Source organism: Typopeltis vanoorti, chromosome 6, assembly GCF_054136105.1.
Source record: "Typopeltis vanoorti isolate ZY-2024b chromosome 6, IOZ_Tvanoo_1.0, whole genome shotgun sequence".
Classification (NCBI taxonomy): Eukaryota; Metazoa; Arthropoda; class Arachnida; order Uropygi; family Thelyphonidae; genus Typopeltis; species Typopeltis vanoorti.
In genome coordinates this window covers 4,217,459-4,235,489 of record NC_143554.1, presented here as the reverse complement: position 1 = coordinate 4,235,489, position 18,031 = coordinate 4,217,459, and the positions used below count along the sequence as shown (strand labels likewise).

General features: G+C 42.1%; 1 protein-coding gene across 1 annotated transcript in view; it reads right to left on the bottom strand.

The window, feature by feature from the left end:
• Positions 1-18,031, bottom strand: part of LOC150105255 (corticotropin-releasing hormone receptor 1-like) — a 190,978-nt gene that overhangs the window by 63,979 nt on the left and 108,968 nt on the right. The window contains exon 6 of the mRNA XM_090394652.1: positions 7,893-8,049. Within this exon, the coding sequence (XP_090250778.1) occupies positions 7,893-8,049 (157 nt within the window). The remainder of the gene's footprint in view (positions 1-7,892; positions 8,050-18,031) is intronic.

The window sequence follows — 18,031 nt, the reverse complement described above, 5'->3', positions numbered from 1 at the left end:
AAACCAAAATGCATTCGAACCAACTATATTGGCTTCATAAGATATAAGATGGTGTCGCACTGTCGTTGTTAGCGCACGGGGAGATCCAGGACACCATCGTTGGCATTTGGGTTCGCGAAGAGGTTTGGTCAGAAGTTGCGACTTCCTGACCGGGCCATCGCTCCCCGAAGTGGTCCATGTCTGTAGATCTGTGTGTTTTCGAGGGAGGGAAAACCCTCCAGCTCCGTATGAAACTCATCTTTTAGTCGCAAACGCCTGACGGAGGTTCCTCGCGTGAATCGAAGGTGCCCTTTTGGGAATGACATCGCGCACTAATTCGTTAATCTTAAGCGATGGACTTCATCCAAGTCATTTACAACATCCCGGATGTTTGTTCACCGAACCTGATTGGACAATCCTCCTCGCCATCTTTTCTTGCTCTCGTCAGAAGCCGACGAGAGTGCGGCATCGAACTTTCACAATTTTTTCGTCATTCAGGAACTGTTTTCCTCACTTCGATCGTCTCAGCTTTCTACAAGCTCAAAGAATACGAGGAAGGCGCAGCAATCTCATCCTTACATCGCACGAAAGCGATGTCGTTGTTCTTATTCAAACGAAAGACGTGTTGAATGGAAAGCAGTTCATAATTCGGCTTCGGGGCTTTCTTTCTTCTGTTGTAAAGAGAATACGGGATTAAAGAGTTTGTTTTATTTCATCTTCACTGTCTGAATGAACATCTGGATCTGCGATGAGAGCTGCTTTTGTTTCTTTAAGCTTTTAAATCACATTAATCAACTTAACTACTGAGCACTGCCGACGCGGGTCTTTAAAAAAAGAAGAAAAAAAAACAGCTTCCGGACTCCCCGAAGTGATACTTTTGAATGCCCTTTTCTCCGTCATAAGACGACTTCTTTTGTTGCAGTTAACGACACTCAAACGAAGCATGGTTAACCCACCGTACAAAAGGATATTTAATATCGGGGTGGGAAGTGCTTTTGTGTTTGCATTAACGAAATACAAAACCCGTTAATCCAATGAAACTTTCGCGCGGATCGGGTATTAACTTTTCATCAGTTGCGATGACAGCCGGCATAATCGTATCCTTGTGCGAGCGGCATGAAAGCCCTTTTTATAGCTCGGTTAACAGCGAAACGAGATGAATTATTGGGTTGAAAAGAAAGCTCGAGAATGACTGAAATAAAAGGCGAATCATTTTGGCACCGAATGTCGTGGGATCACTTTTGTGTGCGTCGCCATCACGTTAGTGCTGCACAGTCCGTAATGGGCGTGTCTTCATTTTTATACCCTTCCGAAACAAAGCACGTGCTCTTAAATAGTCGTTCCGCAAAAAGCAAGCGCACCCAAGAGAGTTGTCCATTTGGAAATCTTCCCAGTTAAAGTGACCTTTCACGTCTTGGAATAGGCCCAAATACAACTAGGAAGCCACCATCTCGGTACACCACGAATGCTTTTTATTTTACATTTAAAACGACTTCATAAATCCTTCGTGTTATCTTTCACTATCTTCGAGGTTTACTTCTCCACAGTTATTAATGGCCTATTTGTGGAGAATTATTAAACGCACTTGAGGGAAGCGACGTGGATTAGTTGCCAGTTAGTTTTAAAATGTTTCTGCGTTAATAAATTGTCTCGACCGACCCGTCATGGGCGCATTCTCTGCTTGGTTAAAAAAATACGAACAACTCGGCAATAAATATTGGCTTTCTTTGGAGATAATCGACGCTGTTGCGATACGTTATTAATGAGCTAAGTCAGCTTCGTATATTTTAAGATTAAGAAACCTTTCATTTACTTAATTAGCTAACAGATATCTGGAACATACTTCGAGTCCACTGATGCGATTGAAATCAATTCATCGACATCAAAATTACTTTATTTTGCCAGACTTTACCGAAACAAAGCAACTGAAAGACGACCTGCTTTCGTTCATAGGTGGCGCTTCGCTCGTTTCTAATCTGCCGAGATTTTTTGTAAATTTTGTTGTTTTTATACTAAGATGATAGTTCGGTCCGAATCAGTTAAATCTTGTTAGTAAGTTTAAGCAACGATTTCAAATTGCAGCAAGGTTGGTTGAACTTCTCACACGTGATCAGTCGAGTTTTGCTTGTATTTTCCTCTTGCAGAAAGTGTTTCTTTGCGCCAAAAATCAAGAGTGAGGAAACTTGAAAAAAAGGGAAATGTTTTAGGGGAGAAGCAAATTTATTTAAAAGTCTCGTTCGACATAATTCCTAAATAGGAAAAAGTTCTCCGATCTCTCTCTCTTTTTAAATATTTGTTTGTGGAATGCAAGAAGTGTTTAGCAACTGTATCTGAGCGCTTGTTAAAGCATTTACGCATCAGCTGCGCCTCTTTGGTTGCATCTGCTTTTCCTGTAATTGGGTCTTCACTGAAATTCCACAGATTTTCATTTCGGACAACAAACTGAGCGAAACGACGAGAAATTTGGTTCGGCAGGAGCGAGAGGAAGACCTTCCTTCATTTCGACTTAATATTTCAATAAAACGAGTTCGGCTCATTTCTACTTCGCATATTTCTGGCATAAACGAGATGTTTCCACTCGAGACCAGTCGATGTCGACTGCAAGCAGATGCGGCTATTCGTTACTATGACAACGCGAAGCATCACTTGGCAGTCGCACACGCGAAGCTAGTCGATTACACAAAGAGGGCGAGTCCGTGAAAGCGTGCGACGTGAAGCTCTCGTGTTTCAATTAGCGAGAATGCTGTTGTGCAACAGCCAAGTAAGATTGAGAAATAACTCGCTCGAGCAGCTCATCCCCACTCGCTCGTTGGCGTACAAATGCGCGGATATTTACATGTTCGACAGGGAAAACTCCTTATTCTGCGAAGATGCTTCGATAAATATCGGACGCAGAAAGAAACCACAGTTTCCAACTCAAGATCTTTTACACGATGTAAACAGTCCGTAGATGAGGGAAGCGCTCGTCTGACAAAAAAAAAAAAAAAAACCTTTTTAAAATTTCTCGAAAACTTTTCAGATCGAGTTTCGCCAAAACAAAAGGCTGCGCGAATGCTGTTTACTTGCGCTATTGTGTGTATGTAAACAAACAAGGTTCATCGTACTCCGACCTATTCATCCGCCGCAGTCTCCCCCTTCTTCGCTCCATTAAACACGAGCTCTTTCGAAATTCCATCAATCTTTTTCTGCTTCTTTCGTGCCTCGAGACTTCGTTTCATTTTCCTGCTCTCATCCCCCCCCGTTTCCCCCCTGTTCGGTGTTCGTGTGCTCCCTTCGCTCTTTTCGAAGTTCTCCACCTTTGCACGATCGCTTTGAATAATTACCTTCGGTGATTCTCTCGTCTTCATCGAATGCACTTCGCTCCGATTAAAATCCGTAAACGTGGCTGTTTTCATTTTTAGTCGTTCTTACAAGCGTTAGCACGTGCGTTCTCCTGCTCCCCCAGAGGAAAGACTGCCTGACAACGCTAATTAGCAATTAATTGAATCGTCTTCAACTGTTTGCTGAAGCTCAATTTTCTTGCTCCTCCTTCTTAATCACCGAAGAACTTAAAGGACCCGCGTCTGGTTTTCCAAAAAAAGAACCAAACGATATTCCCCCCCCCCCCGACCGTTGAACCAAAAAGCAAAAATGAGTCCTCGCGAAGTAGCTTTCTTTTTCCTCACGAGACCAAACTATCGATTACAGCGAGTGATGTCAAATCAGAAGCGTGTCGCAGAACATTTCGCGGACGCGGTCGTGATGCGACAATTCAATTACGACGAATTACCGAATTCTCCAGAAAACGTGTCAAGTCCGAAATAATGAGCTTAGGAATTCGTGTTCCGCCAACGCTAGAAAAACTGAGAATTTTTTTGTTTTCTTTCGTAATTTTGATGCTCGTATTGTTCTCCGTGGTTTTCATTTTCCAACACGAACTCGAAGCTGATCGAAACCTCTTTCACAGCGAGATTCCTCGTTTCGTTTTCTTATTCCTTCCTCGCTACCCTCGAATCCAGGGAACTCGGTGCGTTTGAAGCAGTCGCCACTCGGTGAAGAGCTCTGATGGACTGCGTCATCAGGCCAGTCGACCTCGTCGGAGTATCCGCAACAGAATGGGCTCGTCTGTGTTGCACTTTTGTAGCGCCGGATGTAAGAGGCGGGCTATCGGTGCTCACGCGCAGATTCCGTTTTCAAAGAAAGTGCGAAGGTTTAATGAAAACAGATCTCTGAACAAGAAAAACACGTGATCATTTGACACTTCCAGCAAACGTTGGTCGAGTGAATAACTAGCCTGGTTCGAATCCGATCTCGACCCTGGATTTTTGGGCGTCTTCGGATGAAAAATGATTTTCGAATTCTGCATCGAGGAGTTTTTTCCAAACTTCCTTCACATCGTCATCCCATATCTCTTTTGACAAACGAGCGGCACCCCCCCCCCGTTGCTCTCTCATTCCTGAAAAATTTCCTGAAAGGGACTTTTACCACTTCTTGCGCTGATCGCTCTGGAATTCTCAAGTTGTTTTTTGTTTAATATAAAACAAGAATCTCAAATCATTTGAAATGAAAACGGATTCATTTTGTGGGTCATGCGAAATGCACAACAAATCGCTCCGGTCTTTAATCATGCTAAGGGCGTCGAGTTCCTCGTGGGGCAAAAGCGAATTTTTAATACTCTTTACGACACAGTTGAAAGTATTTCAGCCCTTTATATCCGAAACGGCAGACTCTTTTCCCGCACGCTCTGAATGATATCGCAGTAATATTCGCAGGCTGTTCGGGTTCGAACTGTGATCATAACTGGAACGAACTCTCAATAAGTTAAGCGCTCCGCTCATAACGGGGGAATGTTTTTTCTCTCTCTCCGCCTCCCCTGCTTCGCTGGAATCGTAATTTAAGAGTTTTATTGTGCGCAGCTTCCTTCAGGAGTCAACGTGGTGGTTTTCTTGTCGCTGTTCGAGTAATGGCCTGTCAAGGCGGGTAAGAAATGGTCTTCTATTCTCACTTAATACCAAAAATCGATCGGCAGCACGTGACTCAGGAGCAGCCCTCTTAAGTCGCTCTGCAGTGTGCAATCTGTCAAAACTGAACTTCTTTCAGGGATGCTCGAATTGTTCGATCTCAGAAAAAGCATCCTCCGTCAGAGTTCACAAACACTGTCAGGATGTTCAATTTTTTTTTTTAATAGAGTGGCGGAACAGACACAATGGATGACACATCCGAGGACTTAGATTGAGTTTAAATGCTGCGTATTCGTATGTAGAATAAATGAGACCGCAAGGCTTTCGACCGCGTCTAGAATGAATAAGCAGCGGCGATGACTCGGATGAAAACCAAGAAAGCCGCGAATATTCTCTTTAGGGAGCTGTCCCTTCTCAACTGGTCCTTCAGCGAGAACATCGAAGGGCCGGTTCGAGAACTAGGACAGGAGGTGGATGTGAATAAATATTGGGGGGGGGGGAGTTATTGAGGTTCAGTTAGTTAGAAGTTAGGATTGCGCTTATGTGACCTCTCCCCGCCAAAGGTGTGGATGGACCTTGCAGTGCTGTGGATGGACTGAGGGTTCTTTTGTGTTTTTAAAAATTCAAACCCTGCTCTAGAGACCGAACTTTTCAAGCCGCATCAGCCCTCCAATAAGCGGGTTGGTGGTCTCACACTGGGCAATGAAATTCATCTCCCGTCTAAATGTCGGCATGGGGGTGTTTTTTTTTTTTATACTTTTAAACAAAATTATTGAGAAATTGTGGATGCCACGCCATTGGAGCAGCCTGAACACAGTTATAAGAAGAACCTTATCTTAAAGATGAGCAAAGACAATTCAGGAGTAAATCTTTCCCGTCTGGATTTGTTCCTTAAATGATACTGTTCCCCCCCCCCCACCCCACCCCCAGGAGATTTGGTGAAATACTGAATTGCGCAAAACGTGTATTGGTGAACGACAGATTTGTCAAAATCTTATAATTTAGCGATTCCAGCACTGAGAAAGATTTCGAATTCAGTTTAGTTTTAACATTCAACAACGCGCCGCAAATCTTTCACTGGCAAAACTGTCCATTTCCTCGATCTGTACGACGCGTAATAGCGGAAAGCTCAAAGCGAAGAACTCAATTCAACGCCCGTCTTCTTTTTTGGAGTAATCTGCGCTTGGTCCACCGGAGTGCTCCGTGGGGGATGAGCTGCCTCCTCACGGCCCCTTCAGCATCATCTGCAGAAGATCCGCGTGTGTCCAGTTGGCAAGTCGATCAACGAGGATTCGGAAATGATGACGCAAGCAAGTTGGCTCAAATGCTGTTGTTCTTTTTTAGACCGACAAATCGAATGAATCGCCCATGATTGGGAGAAACGAAGGCTCGAAAGATCGACTCGGGTCGATGGTATTTTTTTTAGAAGGATTTTGCTGTAATATAACAGCTTCGTATCTGTTTGGCAGACGCCTGCACTTTTGAGACGATCTTGGAAGAGAACATTTCTTTGAATCTCTTAGGATAAATTTTCCAAATGTCGTGTCTGAATGGCGGCTGAGGAGGATTCGCAGCAATTGATCGATGAAAATTGTTCACAATATAATTGAATCAATAATTACGCAACTTGTTTGGCACAATAAAACGGAGGAACGTTTTGCGAGCCACTGTCAGCTCATTTATTAATGGGTGGGGATATCGAGGGGAGGGGAAGCTGCTGGTTTCGGTTTGTTCTGTTAATTCACGATGTACCATCCAGCGAAGATTCAACTTAACACTGTTGGAGCGAATAACAAGTTTGACTGAAGAAATTCATCTTTTCCTTTAAGGGGCTTTTTTGTACAAGACGTCCAAGTTGACCGAGTTACTGCTCTCCATCTGGTTTTGAATGGTCCACTTCAAGGCTCGATGTTTTTTTTTTTATGCGATACGTTTCCGATCTGGTTCTTAAACATTTGGTTACGCATTCTGTCTTTGTGAGTTTCCCCACCATTTTTGGATTCTCACTAGAAAAGAGAAATAAAAATCGTAGCTGCTCGAGTTGCGTATTTCTGTAATAACAGATAACTGGAGCGAATCCAACTCCGTATACAACTGCAGAGACTCTCGGGCCAAGGTTTTAATCCCATCCTGTTCTACAAAGCAAACGCAACTTCTTGAAGTCATTTGAGACCTCCATTGAGTGAGGTGGGGTCTCGCTCTGGCCAATGAAAGTTATCATCCATTCAAAGCACACTTTTCTTTTTGCATGCATATTCAGTCAAACTTGTGGAGTTACTACTACCACCCTGCTTATTGGAGACCTGAAGTGGTTTGAAATACTGTTTGAGCGGTGTTTTCCAATTATTTCTGCGCAAGGTGTTGAATGTTACGGTGCGTTCAGAACCATTCTTAGGTGGAATACCATCAAAAGCCAATCGTTTCCTTTGTTGAGGCCTTCGCAAATTCTACGCCTTGCTAGCAGCAAGCATCATTCTTTCTCAAAATGATTTTTTCTTTTTTTTCCAAAAAGATATTTCGCTCACCGAAATTGGTGTTATGAGTACGTAACCACCTACCGTAGCTAAACTGAGGCATATTTCCCATTGAAGGCATTTTGATTTACGCCTGTGAGTCGGACTTATTGCATCTAGATAATCCAGCTCATGTTTCGCAAAGCATTGGTGTGTGTGCTTTTCATTTTCGTGTATTTCTTAATTATTTTCACACCATTTTTTGATATAAGTACTCTTGGTTGCTATGGAAATCCGAGCAAAATATTATTGAATTATTCTTTCTCATTTTGTGAAGGCAACGCGGCATAATTTTGATCTTTAATTTGCATTGAAAATTAACTTGACGTACCTACAAGAATTCCCCCCTCCCAACACACACACACACACACGCACGCAGAATATTTATATAAAGATCACAGAGAATTTGGCGGCTGTCAAAAAGCGAGATTACTCGGGCAACGTAAACACGATCACTTACCCCAGCCAATGAAGTAGTAGAGCTTGAAGGGGGCATCTTTCTGGAAGATATTTGTGGTGATGCGGCTGTGCAGCAGAAGACCCTCCACAAACATCCAGTTAATGCACGCGGTCCCGCTGTACATCTTCACGATTAGCAGCAGCCTACACAGCCAGTCCTGCCAAATGGAAAACTAGAATAAATAAATGGTAAAGAGCCACCAGGGCGCACTGCTATCTGATTGTCGCTGCTTGCTTGGCGCGTTCATCGCTCAACGCTTCTCAATGCGGCTCTGTGCGAAGTAAAAATACACACGGACGCGTTATTTTTGTAGGTGGGCTAAAAAGTGTTTAAAAATCAAAACATTCGCTCGCGATTCATTCATAAAACGCGTTCCTGAATGCGTATTTAACCGCGCTTCGCTTTCACAACTCCTAACGCAAAAAATCACGTTTCAGTAATAAATAAATAAACTTGCGATTGCTGACTTAACAGATCTCCCAAAATAGCTAATCGGACTAAGTTATTTTTACACAAACCTCTTTTTTTCTGTTTTTTTTTTGTTTTTCTTTGGAATCGAAATAAAACAAATCAACACCAATATCGGATCATTAACCCTGCATCTACATGGTGAGCACAAGGGACATCATTTTCTGAATTTTTAGATTTCTCCACCAATAAATACAATTTATAAATTTGAGGTTCATGTTTTGAAATACGTATAATTTTTGTAAAAAAAAAAAAGAGTAATATTTGATTATATTTAATTTAATTTTAATTATTATTTTCGTAATTCTTTATTTGTTTTAGTATTCCTTCATAATAAAGTCGATGCTTTAAAATAAATGATCGCACATTAATCTTAACCCTTGGAATCGGTGTTTAAAGTTGTTTTTGTTTATATTAAAAGTGTCGGCTTGCTTCGACTCACTTTTCAAACTGTCAAACACAAAACAGTCTGAAACACTAGAATATCGACAGCGTGGGAAATTAGCCCAAATGTTAACAGCCTGATTATGCTGCGATCAATAAACAAAATCGTTAATCTAATCCTGCATATTTTTAAAGAAAATTAACGATCGTCTTACACAGTTTTCGGCTGTTTCCTAACTGTTTATGTTTTATAGACAGGAGAACTCGCACTCTTACAGACCACTGTTAAACACCACGAGGTGGCAGCACTTTTCTCTTTCTCCCGAATGGCTTTCATTTGCTGGTAGCTTGAGCTCACTCTCAGTCGAGGCCTGAAGGATGTAGATTGAATCCGTCTTCAAAAACTTAAGGAGCTCTGAGTACTCTCGTTGGCGAATAAAATATGTTCGAAGTTTTAATTTATTTCTCTGAACTGGATTCGATTCCAGTTGTAAACTTTATGCGCTCATAGGCTGGAGTGCAGCAATAAATCTGAGAAATTTAATTATGAAAAATTAGTTTTTTATGCGATGAATATCCACCTGTCTCTCTTCTTACAGAGACAGGCGGATATTTATTAAGCTGTTTTAAGCAGCGTAACGTACCGACTGCCAGACAGCCTTCTAATAATTAGCAACGATAAAGGTGCGTTTCACATTATCGTATAGGGGGCGCCATCGTTACCACACTCATTAACTGTTAACGTTGACATAAAACAAAAAATATCAAATCACTCTCGCACGTTTTGAAGCTAAAATGGAATTCTAACAAAACAGATTTTATTTTTCCCCAAACCAAACTCGTTAAAGAAATGCGCTCGCGAATTCTGCGATGAAGCACCCGCTAATGAGTACTTGAGTGTACAAGTTCGGAGTTCACATCGCTTTTTCCCTAGAAGAAATTCCCTCAGGCTGTAATTAGACTCGAAGTTTGATTTTCCACTATTAGCGGATGCTCTTAGGGGGATGGCTTTGTTTTCCGTCTTTTTCATTTTTTGGTCGACAAAGACAGCAAGGACAAAAAAGTGTCGCATATTGCATGGAAACTCTTTTTAGCAAAAAAAAAAAAAAAAAAAGCCTTTGATTTTGCTTAATGCAAGAAATTTTAGGGAAAAATAATTCGCGTTCCGAACCTACAGTGGTGGATTTTGAAGAGTTTTCGATGGGAAATCAAGTTTTAGACCTGCCGTCTGTGGAACTGAAGAAAGAATAAATTCTTAAAAACCCACAGATTTCAGCGATGTTTTAAGGCACGGATGAAGCCGCGAGTCTCACAGAAGCACTCAAACCTGCAAAGAGATCTTCCTTAATCGCATCGCCGATTTGTTTTATCGACTTGAGGCAGAAACTACATTAATAGTCGGCGTTTCGTTTCACGAGGGTCATCTTAGCAGAAATTCTCTTCGTTCCTTTGCTTTTCTCGAAAGGGAAATTTTGTTTTAATGAAAACCGATTCCTTTTCAGTTTTTCCTCCCGTTCACGTGAGGTCGCCGTGTTTGCTGGGGGTGTTTGAAGGATGTTCAGCGATGCCGACATCCGGCTTCGTTCCTAAATGTGACCCTCAAATGCATCGCAGTAATTTCTTAAGAAAGCAAGCACCCTCGAAAGATGTTTTCAAGTCGCTTTGTTCACCAATTACGATTCCTCTTCCTTCTCTGCTGCATCAATCCGAAGATCGGTTACTTGTGACACATCCTGTCTTGTGACCTTCTTTTATCTCTTCATAAATCCGCATCATGTTCGTTACAATTTTCATATTTACTCCTCTTGACCCCCGTCAATGACGCTTCGTAACCTTTTGACATTTTGCAGTTCGATTCGAGGCTTAAACAGAGACATTGCATCACGTGAGTCCAGTTAATTTATCGAAAGCCGAACTGTAACTTTCATTTTAAATCAAAAGCGGCTCGCGCGTTATATTTTAAAAGAGAGAAGGAAGTAGGGCCTCTACATTAGGAACCCCAAATATTTTTGTTGGGTGCATTAAGTTGGGGATGGAAAGACGATTCTGGAAGATAAGACGAAGCAAGTTTCTTCACATGCGAGTGAATGCAGTAGGACAGGGGGGTTTCCATAAAGTGATTCCTACCCTTAAAAAATAAAACGCGGAGGAGTAACTGAAAGACGCATCTGCATCCTGTTTCCGACCACTTTCATCATGTGATGCTCCCATCGTGGACGGAACTTGACGACAATAATGCCATTTGCAATGGAGAAGGGTCGAAGATTCAGAGAATGCGTCGTAGCCGGCGCAACCCCTTTTATTGGTGAACACGCAGCGGATATTCTACAAAGGCGTAATAAGATGACAGGGGGAGGAAGACTTTCTCGGTCTCCACATGTGGGAGGAGGAGTGTGGAATCTCGTTCACATTGCGTGGTCCCGTTTGGAGTCTCGCATGAGGAGGAGAGAAACCTGTTCAATCGGAATCCAGTCCTTTTCCCGATTCGTTCGTACCCACTCCCTCCAATTTTCAGATCTTAATCCCGCATAACGTCCTCCATCCTTAAACCTTGCCGTTAATTCCCCAAACTACCTTTTCATCCCTTTCAAGACAGAAGAGGATCCGATCAAACAGCTTCCCCAACGAACTCAATCAAAGAACTTCAACCTTTCACGACGAATTCCAACAAAAAATAAAAATGTGCGAAATTCGTGCGTGTGCGCACTGCTTAAGCAAAATATTAGAAAGTGGTAGTGAGGGACGGGTGCGCCCCACTTTTTCTCTTATCCCATTACATGAGACTGCAGACGGAATCGCATACCTCGCAGCCGCATTCTGCACTCCTCATCAAACGTGTGGAGACCGAGGAAGTCTTCCTCCCCCCGTCATCTCATTACGCCTTCGTAGAATATCCGCTGCGTGTTCACCAATAAAAGGAATTGCGCTGGCTACGACGCATTCTCTGAATCTTCGCCCCTTCTCCATTGCAAATGGCATTATTGTTCCGTCCACGATGGGGGCATCACATGATGAAAGAAGTTGGCAACAGGATGCAGATGCGATCATTGGATGATACAGCAATTCACTTTATCCTCGCCCCAAAGATTCCTCGACCATTCAAGATGGCATTAAACGCCAACTCGCTTTTCTGTTGCAGAAGTTGATTGCACGATGCAATCGACTTCTGCCTTCCCTCCTTTGCTTAGCAGTGCCATCGTAACACGTCTTTCCCCTCTCAACCACCCCTTTCTCCTGCTTCACTGCGCTTTCCGTAAAATGCAGAAATGCAAACATCAGATTCGTTGACGGAGGATTGTTCTCATTACAGTGGAGAACTCGGCACGTGCGTCAGAATGATTGCCGTTCAGCTTTTCTATTCACAGAGTTAATTCGAACAAAGATATCGATTGCAGCTGCCATTCTTCTGCTGCCGTTGATCTCCGATGTTTCCTTCTAATCCTCTCATTGAGTTGTCCGTAAAAATTACGCTGCGTTTGCTGGGGTGCTTGCAGACCTGTCTGGAAGTCGCATTTTCGAAACTCCGATGCTGTTCGCAGCGCAGATTGCTTCCACTCAAATGCTTTCGCATGATATTATCGGCACGCGTTATTGAGCGATATTCGCCCCCCCCCTTCAACTTGTAATTAAGAGTATTCAGTTAGTTCGGTTTTCTTTGTAAATGCAGCTCATTTCTTATTTGTTTCTTTGTAATATTACACAGCGTATGCACACCCGACTGTACGTTATTAGTAAATATGCGCGTGCTCCGTAGTGCTTGGGATCGCTTTTAAAATGCGAGAAATCGTTCGACGCCTTCGCCCTTTCCTAAAGGCATTCTGGGATGCGGTGGGCAACCCGCTCCTAAGCAGATCGCTTCGCCTACGTTAAACGCATCATTCCGCAGCTGCGTGGATTAAAAAGAGGGGCCTGAGAGTGCCTCGAGATCTACAAATGCAGACCTCGTGTTTCTCACACTTGGGCGCTTTCAAGAATGCATCGTCAAACTGCGCATTCGTCTCGGCTTAATTGCTTTAGAATTAACTCCACTTCCGTAGTGTCGTTTTGTCCTGTTCCTCGATCGTACGTCACTGTCGAACATTACACGCTATGATCCCCGTCAGCTTAAACAGCATATGCTGACGTATGTTTCGTATACGGTGCCACCTTCCGTATTGCGCGCGCACACACACAAAAATATCAAGCGAACATCGCAGTCTGCTCGCATGTTTCACGTGCACAACACCTTCCCGTATTCCTACCCTCAACCACACGAGCCTCCTCAATTTCTTTGGCGACTCTCCCTTGCTCTGCTGAATCTCGACCGTTTTCTGAAAGCGCGCTGTCACTTCTACGAACGTGAAGTAAAATCCGTTACGGACTCAAACGACCGTTCCTTCTATTGTACGGCTTCTTTTATGTGTTCTTTGGGAGATCTTTCCGAGGAATTTAAAGAAGCTGAGGAGAAGGCTAATTGCGTAACGAGACTAATCAGTTAATTTCATTGTTTTTTAGTTGGCGATGATTCGTCGTGCTTTGCTACTCAATTAAAAATTCTCCGCGATTGCCGATTATCCCTTTGGTTTGTCTAAGAAAACGAAAGTAAAGCGAGCAACCCCTCCTCTTACAAGTCCCACAGTGACACTCTAATTCATCTCCTCACTCGCGTCATCCCATTCGATGACCACCCCATCTCAACTCGATTACGCATCCGACTGTGCGTAATGAGACGATGAAGGCCCGCTAATTATCAACGGGGAGTTAGTTTCGATGTCCGACGAGTATTCGTGAACATCAAAGCACATCGCTCGTGTAGTACTCGGATCTGAGTCAGCGATGCGCGTCGAGTTTTCTTTATCAGTTCCTTCCCACTTCACGTTCTTATCAGTAAACTTCCGCATCGATAAATCCTCGCATTCCCATTGCTTGCCGGGAAGGATTCAGATGTCGCGTGTTTTGAATCTCCATTTACAAAACCTATTAAAAAAAAAAGTCCCCAAATAAGGTTTCGCGTGAAACACTCTGGTGTGTATATTATTGTCATCACAGGCCGCTTGTCCTGGTACAAACGGCAACGCAATATTCTTCATGTGTCCAGTTTACATCGCGGTGCCATCCCAGGAAACGCGACGCAATCGCTGGCTTTTCTTTTCGCCATTTTGGATGAGGAAGAATTGGAGCGAACGTTGCCAGCCGAGTCGAAAAGCACGTGAGCTGAAAAAAGACAAATCCGAGGGACGAGAGGGGTTCTCCCAAGGTTCGAAGAGTCCACAGGATTTCGCCCGAATTCGTAAAGAACTGCGCAGTCTCGTCGGTTTCTACGAAAGGGTAGCGGCACACGAGCCAACGTTCTTGCGATTCTTCTTTTCCACGCCAGTTCATCCGTGGACGAATTCATAGAAATTTAAGAAAGTTATTGAAGTTCATTCCAATTTAATCTTTTATTTTGCTCGCGTAATATTACGCAGAAGGAACAAAACCGTGCGTCAGGTCAGAAGGTCAAAACGTGTTCATTCTGCTCCCGAATCTCCGCTGTCAAGAAATAGTCCCCGAAGTCAACTAATAATATTGAGATGTGGTTCGGATCCATCATTCAGCTTGACTGAGTCATTTGTTATCAGGGGAGGTGTTTATGGGGGCGGGGGTCCTTCACCCGAATCACTTTCAATGCTGAGCGCAGCAGATTTGTTGCGCCCGAAACCTTATTGGAGTTCGTCAAGTAAGCGAGAAAAAAAAAAAAAAAACACTTCCTTCAGTGCACGTGGCAATCTTCACAGAGGTGGGAGATGAATTTCATAGCTCAGTAGAAGACCCCCAACCCACTTATTTATTGAAAGGCTGCAGTGCTTTGAAAACAGCATCAGGAAAGAAAAAAAAGATTCTTCTTATTGTGCTATCTTCTATCGAAGGTCAGCGACCATCTTGGCGAACAAACCGCGCTCCTGTGCCAATCTGAGCAGTTGTGCACTGCTCTTTCCTGTCCACGTCTTGATGTTGTCAAACCATGATATTCTTTTTCTTCCTCTAGTTCCTTTGCCACCAATTCTTCCTATCAAAGTAGTTTGTAGAAGTTGGTATTTGCTGTTTCTCATGATGTGGCCAAGATATGTTTTTCGTTTCTTGATTATTTGTACAAGATGTTTAGCTTTGCCAATGGATTTTAAGACATCTTCATTGGTAATTTTTTCTGTCCATGATATCTTTAGCATTCTTCTGTATAGCCACATCTCAAAGGCTTCGATTTTCTTGATGGTTGTCGCCTTCAATGTCCATGTTTCAACTCCATAATGCAGAATAGACCATACGTAACATTTCAGCATTCGGCATCTGACTTCCATGTTTAGGTCTTTATTGCAGTATAGTGTTCTCATTTTCATGGACTGCCGTGCAACTTCAATCCTTGTCTTTATATCTATTTCTGGATCCCACCGTTCATTAAGCCAGCAACCAAGATATTTATATCTTGACACTTGATCAATATTTTTCCCATTGAGTGTCAGTTTCATTGATGAGGCTGGATGTTTGCTGATGATCATGTATTTTGTCTTGTTGATGTTTATATTTATTCCCATTCTTTGGCTTTCTATGTATACTCTGTCAACGAGTTTTTGGAGATCCATAATGTTATCTGCAATTAGCACGGTGTCATCTGCATATCGTAGGTTGTTAACAATCTTTCCATTTATTGTGATTCCCTCTGGACATTCTTCCAATGCTTTTTTAAAGATTACCTCTGCATATATGTTGAACAGGAGTGGTGAGAGCACACATCCTTGTCTCCCTCCTCTTTTGATGTTAATATCACTGGTGGTAATGCTGTCTAATTGAACGGTAGCTGACTGATTCCAATACAGATTTGTTATTAGACTTATGTCTTGTTCGTCTAGCCTTATTTGTTGAAGGATTTCTATTAAGTTGGTGTGTCTGACTTTGTCGAATGCTTTTTCAAAATCTATGAAACACATAAAGACAGATTTCTGTTTTTCTATGCATTTTTGTATCAATATTTGGGTACAGAAAAGGGCCTCTCTAGTACCAAAACCATTCCGAAAGCCGAATTGTGTTTCACTTAGAGTTTCTTCACTTTTTCTATAAATGCGATTCTGAATTACTTTCAAAAATATTTTTAATGTTTGGCTCATTAGACTAATAAGTCTGAAGTCACCACAGGAATTCGCTTTGGGTTTCTTTTGGGATAGTGATAAATGTAGATTTGAGCCAATCTGATGGAAATTCATCACTTTCATATATTTTATTAAATAGTTTTTCAAGAAGTTTGATGTTATCTGGTTCGATTAATTTTAAAAATTCTGTTTGCACACCATCTGGTCCACTGGCTTTTCCTGTTTTACTTGTTTGTATAGCATTCTTTATTTCGCATTTCATGATTGCTGGTCCTTGAATGTTATCTTTTATATTTATAGGCTTCTGTCTAGTATCATTGAAAAGTTCTGTTACATATTTTATCCAAATCTGTGCTTTATTCTCTTCTTCTAGAACTATTTTTCCATTTTCATCTCTTAGAGACACTATTTGCTTTTTCCTCAGTTTTCCGGAAATTTCGTTGATTTTCTTATACAGATTGAAATTATCATGTTGTTTCTGAAGCAGTTCAATTTCAGTACATAAATTTTTCATCCAATTTTCCTTGGCATCTTTTATTTTTTTCTTGATGATGTTATGTGTTTCTGTATACCTGGCTAGGTCTTTGTTTTTATACATTCTTCTTGTATCAATAAGAGAAAGAATCTCATCTGTCATCCATTCCTGTTGTTTTATATTATTCACATAACCTACTTCTTCAATACTTGTTGTTACGATGGCATTCTTTAAATTATTCCAAAGAGATTCCACACTTTTATTTTCTTCTATGTTAATCTGTTGTAATCGCAGGTTAAGCTGTGTCTTGGCACTTTTATTTATGTTCGGTTCTTTCAGTTTTTCTACATCAATTTTCTTTTTTTTCTTTTGTGATTTTTTAGCTGATTTTAATCTAAGACGTACTTCTGCAACTATGGGATTGTGGTCTGATGAGATATCTGCTCCAGGATAAGTCTTTGCACTCTTTATACTACTGTGGAATCTTTTATTTATCAGTATATAATCAATTTCATTTCTGACAACATTATGTTGGTTATCTTGAGGCGATTTCCAAGTGTACAGTCTTCTGGGTGGAAGTTTAAACCAGGTATTTGCTATTGTTAGATCTTCTTCCTGACAGAACTGGACTAGGCGATCTCCTCTGTCATTTCTGGTGCCTAAGCCATGTTCGCCAACAATTTCTCCATCACCCCCTCTTCCCACTTTTGCATTGAAGTCACCCATCACTATGTTTATATCATGTTTCTTTGTTAGGTTTTTAATCTCTTTTAGGTGTTCATAAAACTCTCCAACATCTTCTTCACTTTTGTCAGCTGTGAGTGCATAAGCTTGGATGATATTTATGTTAACGGGGTTTCCCTTAAGTTGTAACAGCATTATCCTTTCAGAAAATGGAATCCAATTTATTACTGATTTCTTCATCTACTATTACAGCTACACCATGTCGATGTTTGTTCTCATCATTCCCAGAGTAATACATTGTCATATTATCTTGTTGACACTTTCCAGATCCTGGCCATCTTGTCTCGCAAATTCCCAAAATCCGGATGCCCAGCCTCTTCATTTCTCTTGTGGCAATTCTTAATTTGCCAGCTTCATACAGAGTTCTGACATTCCAAGTTGCAATTTTAAAAGTGGACACCATTTTGAGCCCGGAGATTCTTCGCACCCCTGTCCCATTTAAGGGACGCCGGGAACTTGGGGCCAATTGTAAGGATTTGCTCGCCATGGTGGTTGTTCTGGAGATAAGGTAGAGCAGTAGTTTCTCCGCTTGCTTTCTGCTCCGCAGTATTACAGACGTACACAATATAATCATATTGCCATCTGCAAATCTCTGATCACAAGCTTTTCCGTCATCATTTGGCTTCAACCTCGTGTCAGTACTGACAATGCTGCTTCCCAATGTCAGGGGCGGTGACCCTAGCAGGTACTTATTTAATGGCGGCACTACTCGCAATGTCACCGAGTTGTCACTGGGCTTTGTGAGGTTTTAAGTGAGACAGAGTTGCCACTTCTGCTCCCCCACGCCCTGATAGCTCAGTCGCTGTTGGTCCACGGCTGCTTATTCGCCAGATTGCTCTGCTTATATCGCAGCTAACCTCCATATCTGAAGGCTGTTCCCCGATCCGCCACCTGGGGACGCACCCGGTAGTAGTCCGCTCTGCCCCGTGAAAAAAAGATTGAAGTGATTAAATTACTTCGATCGC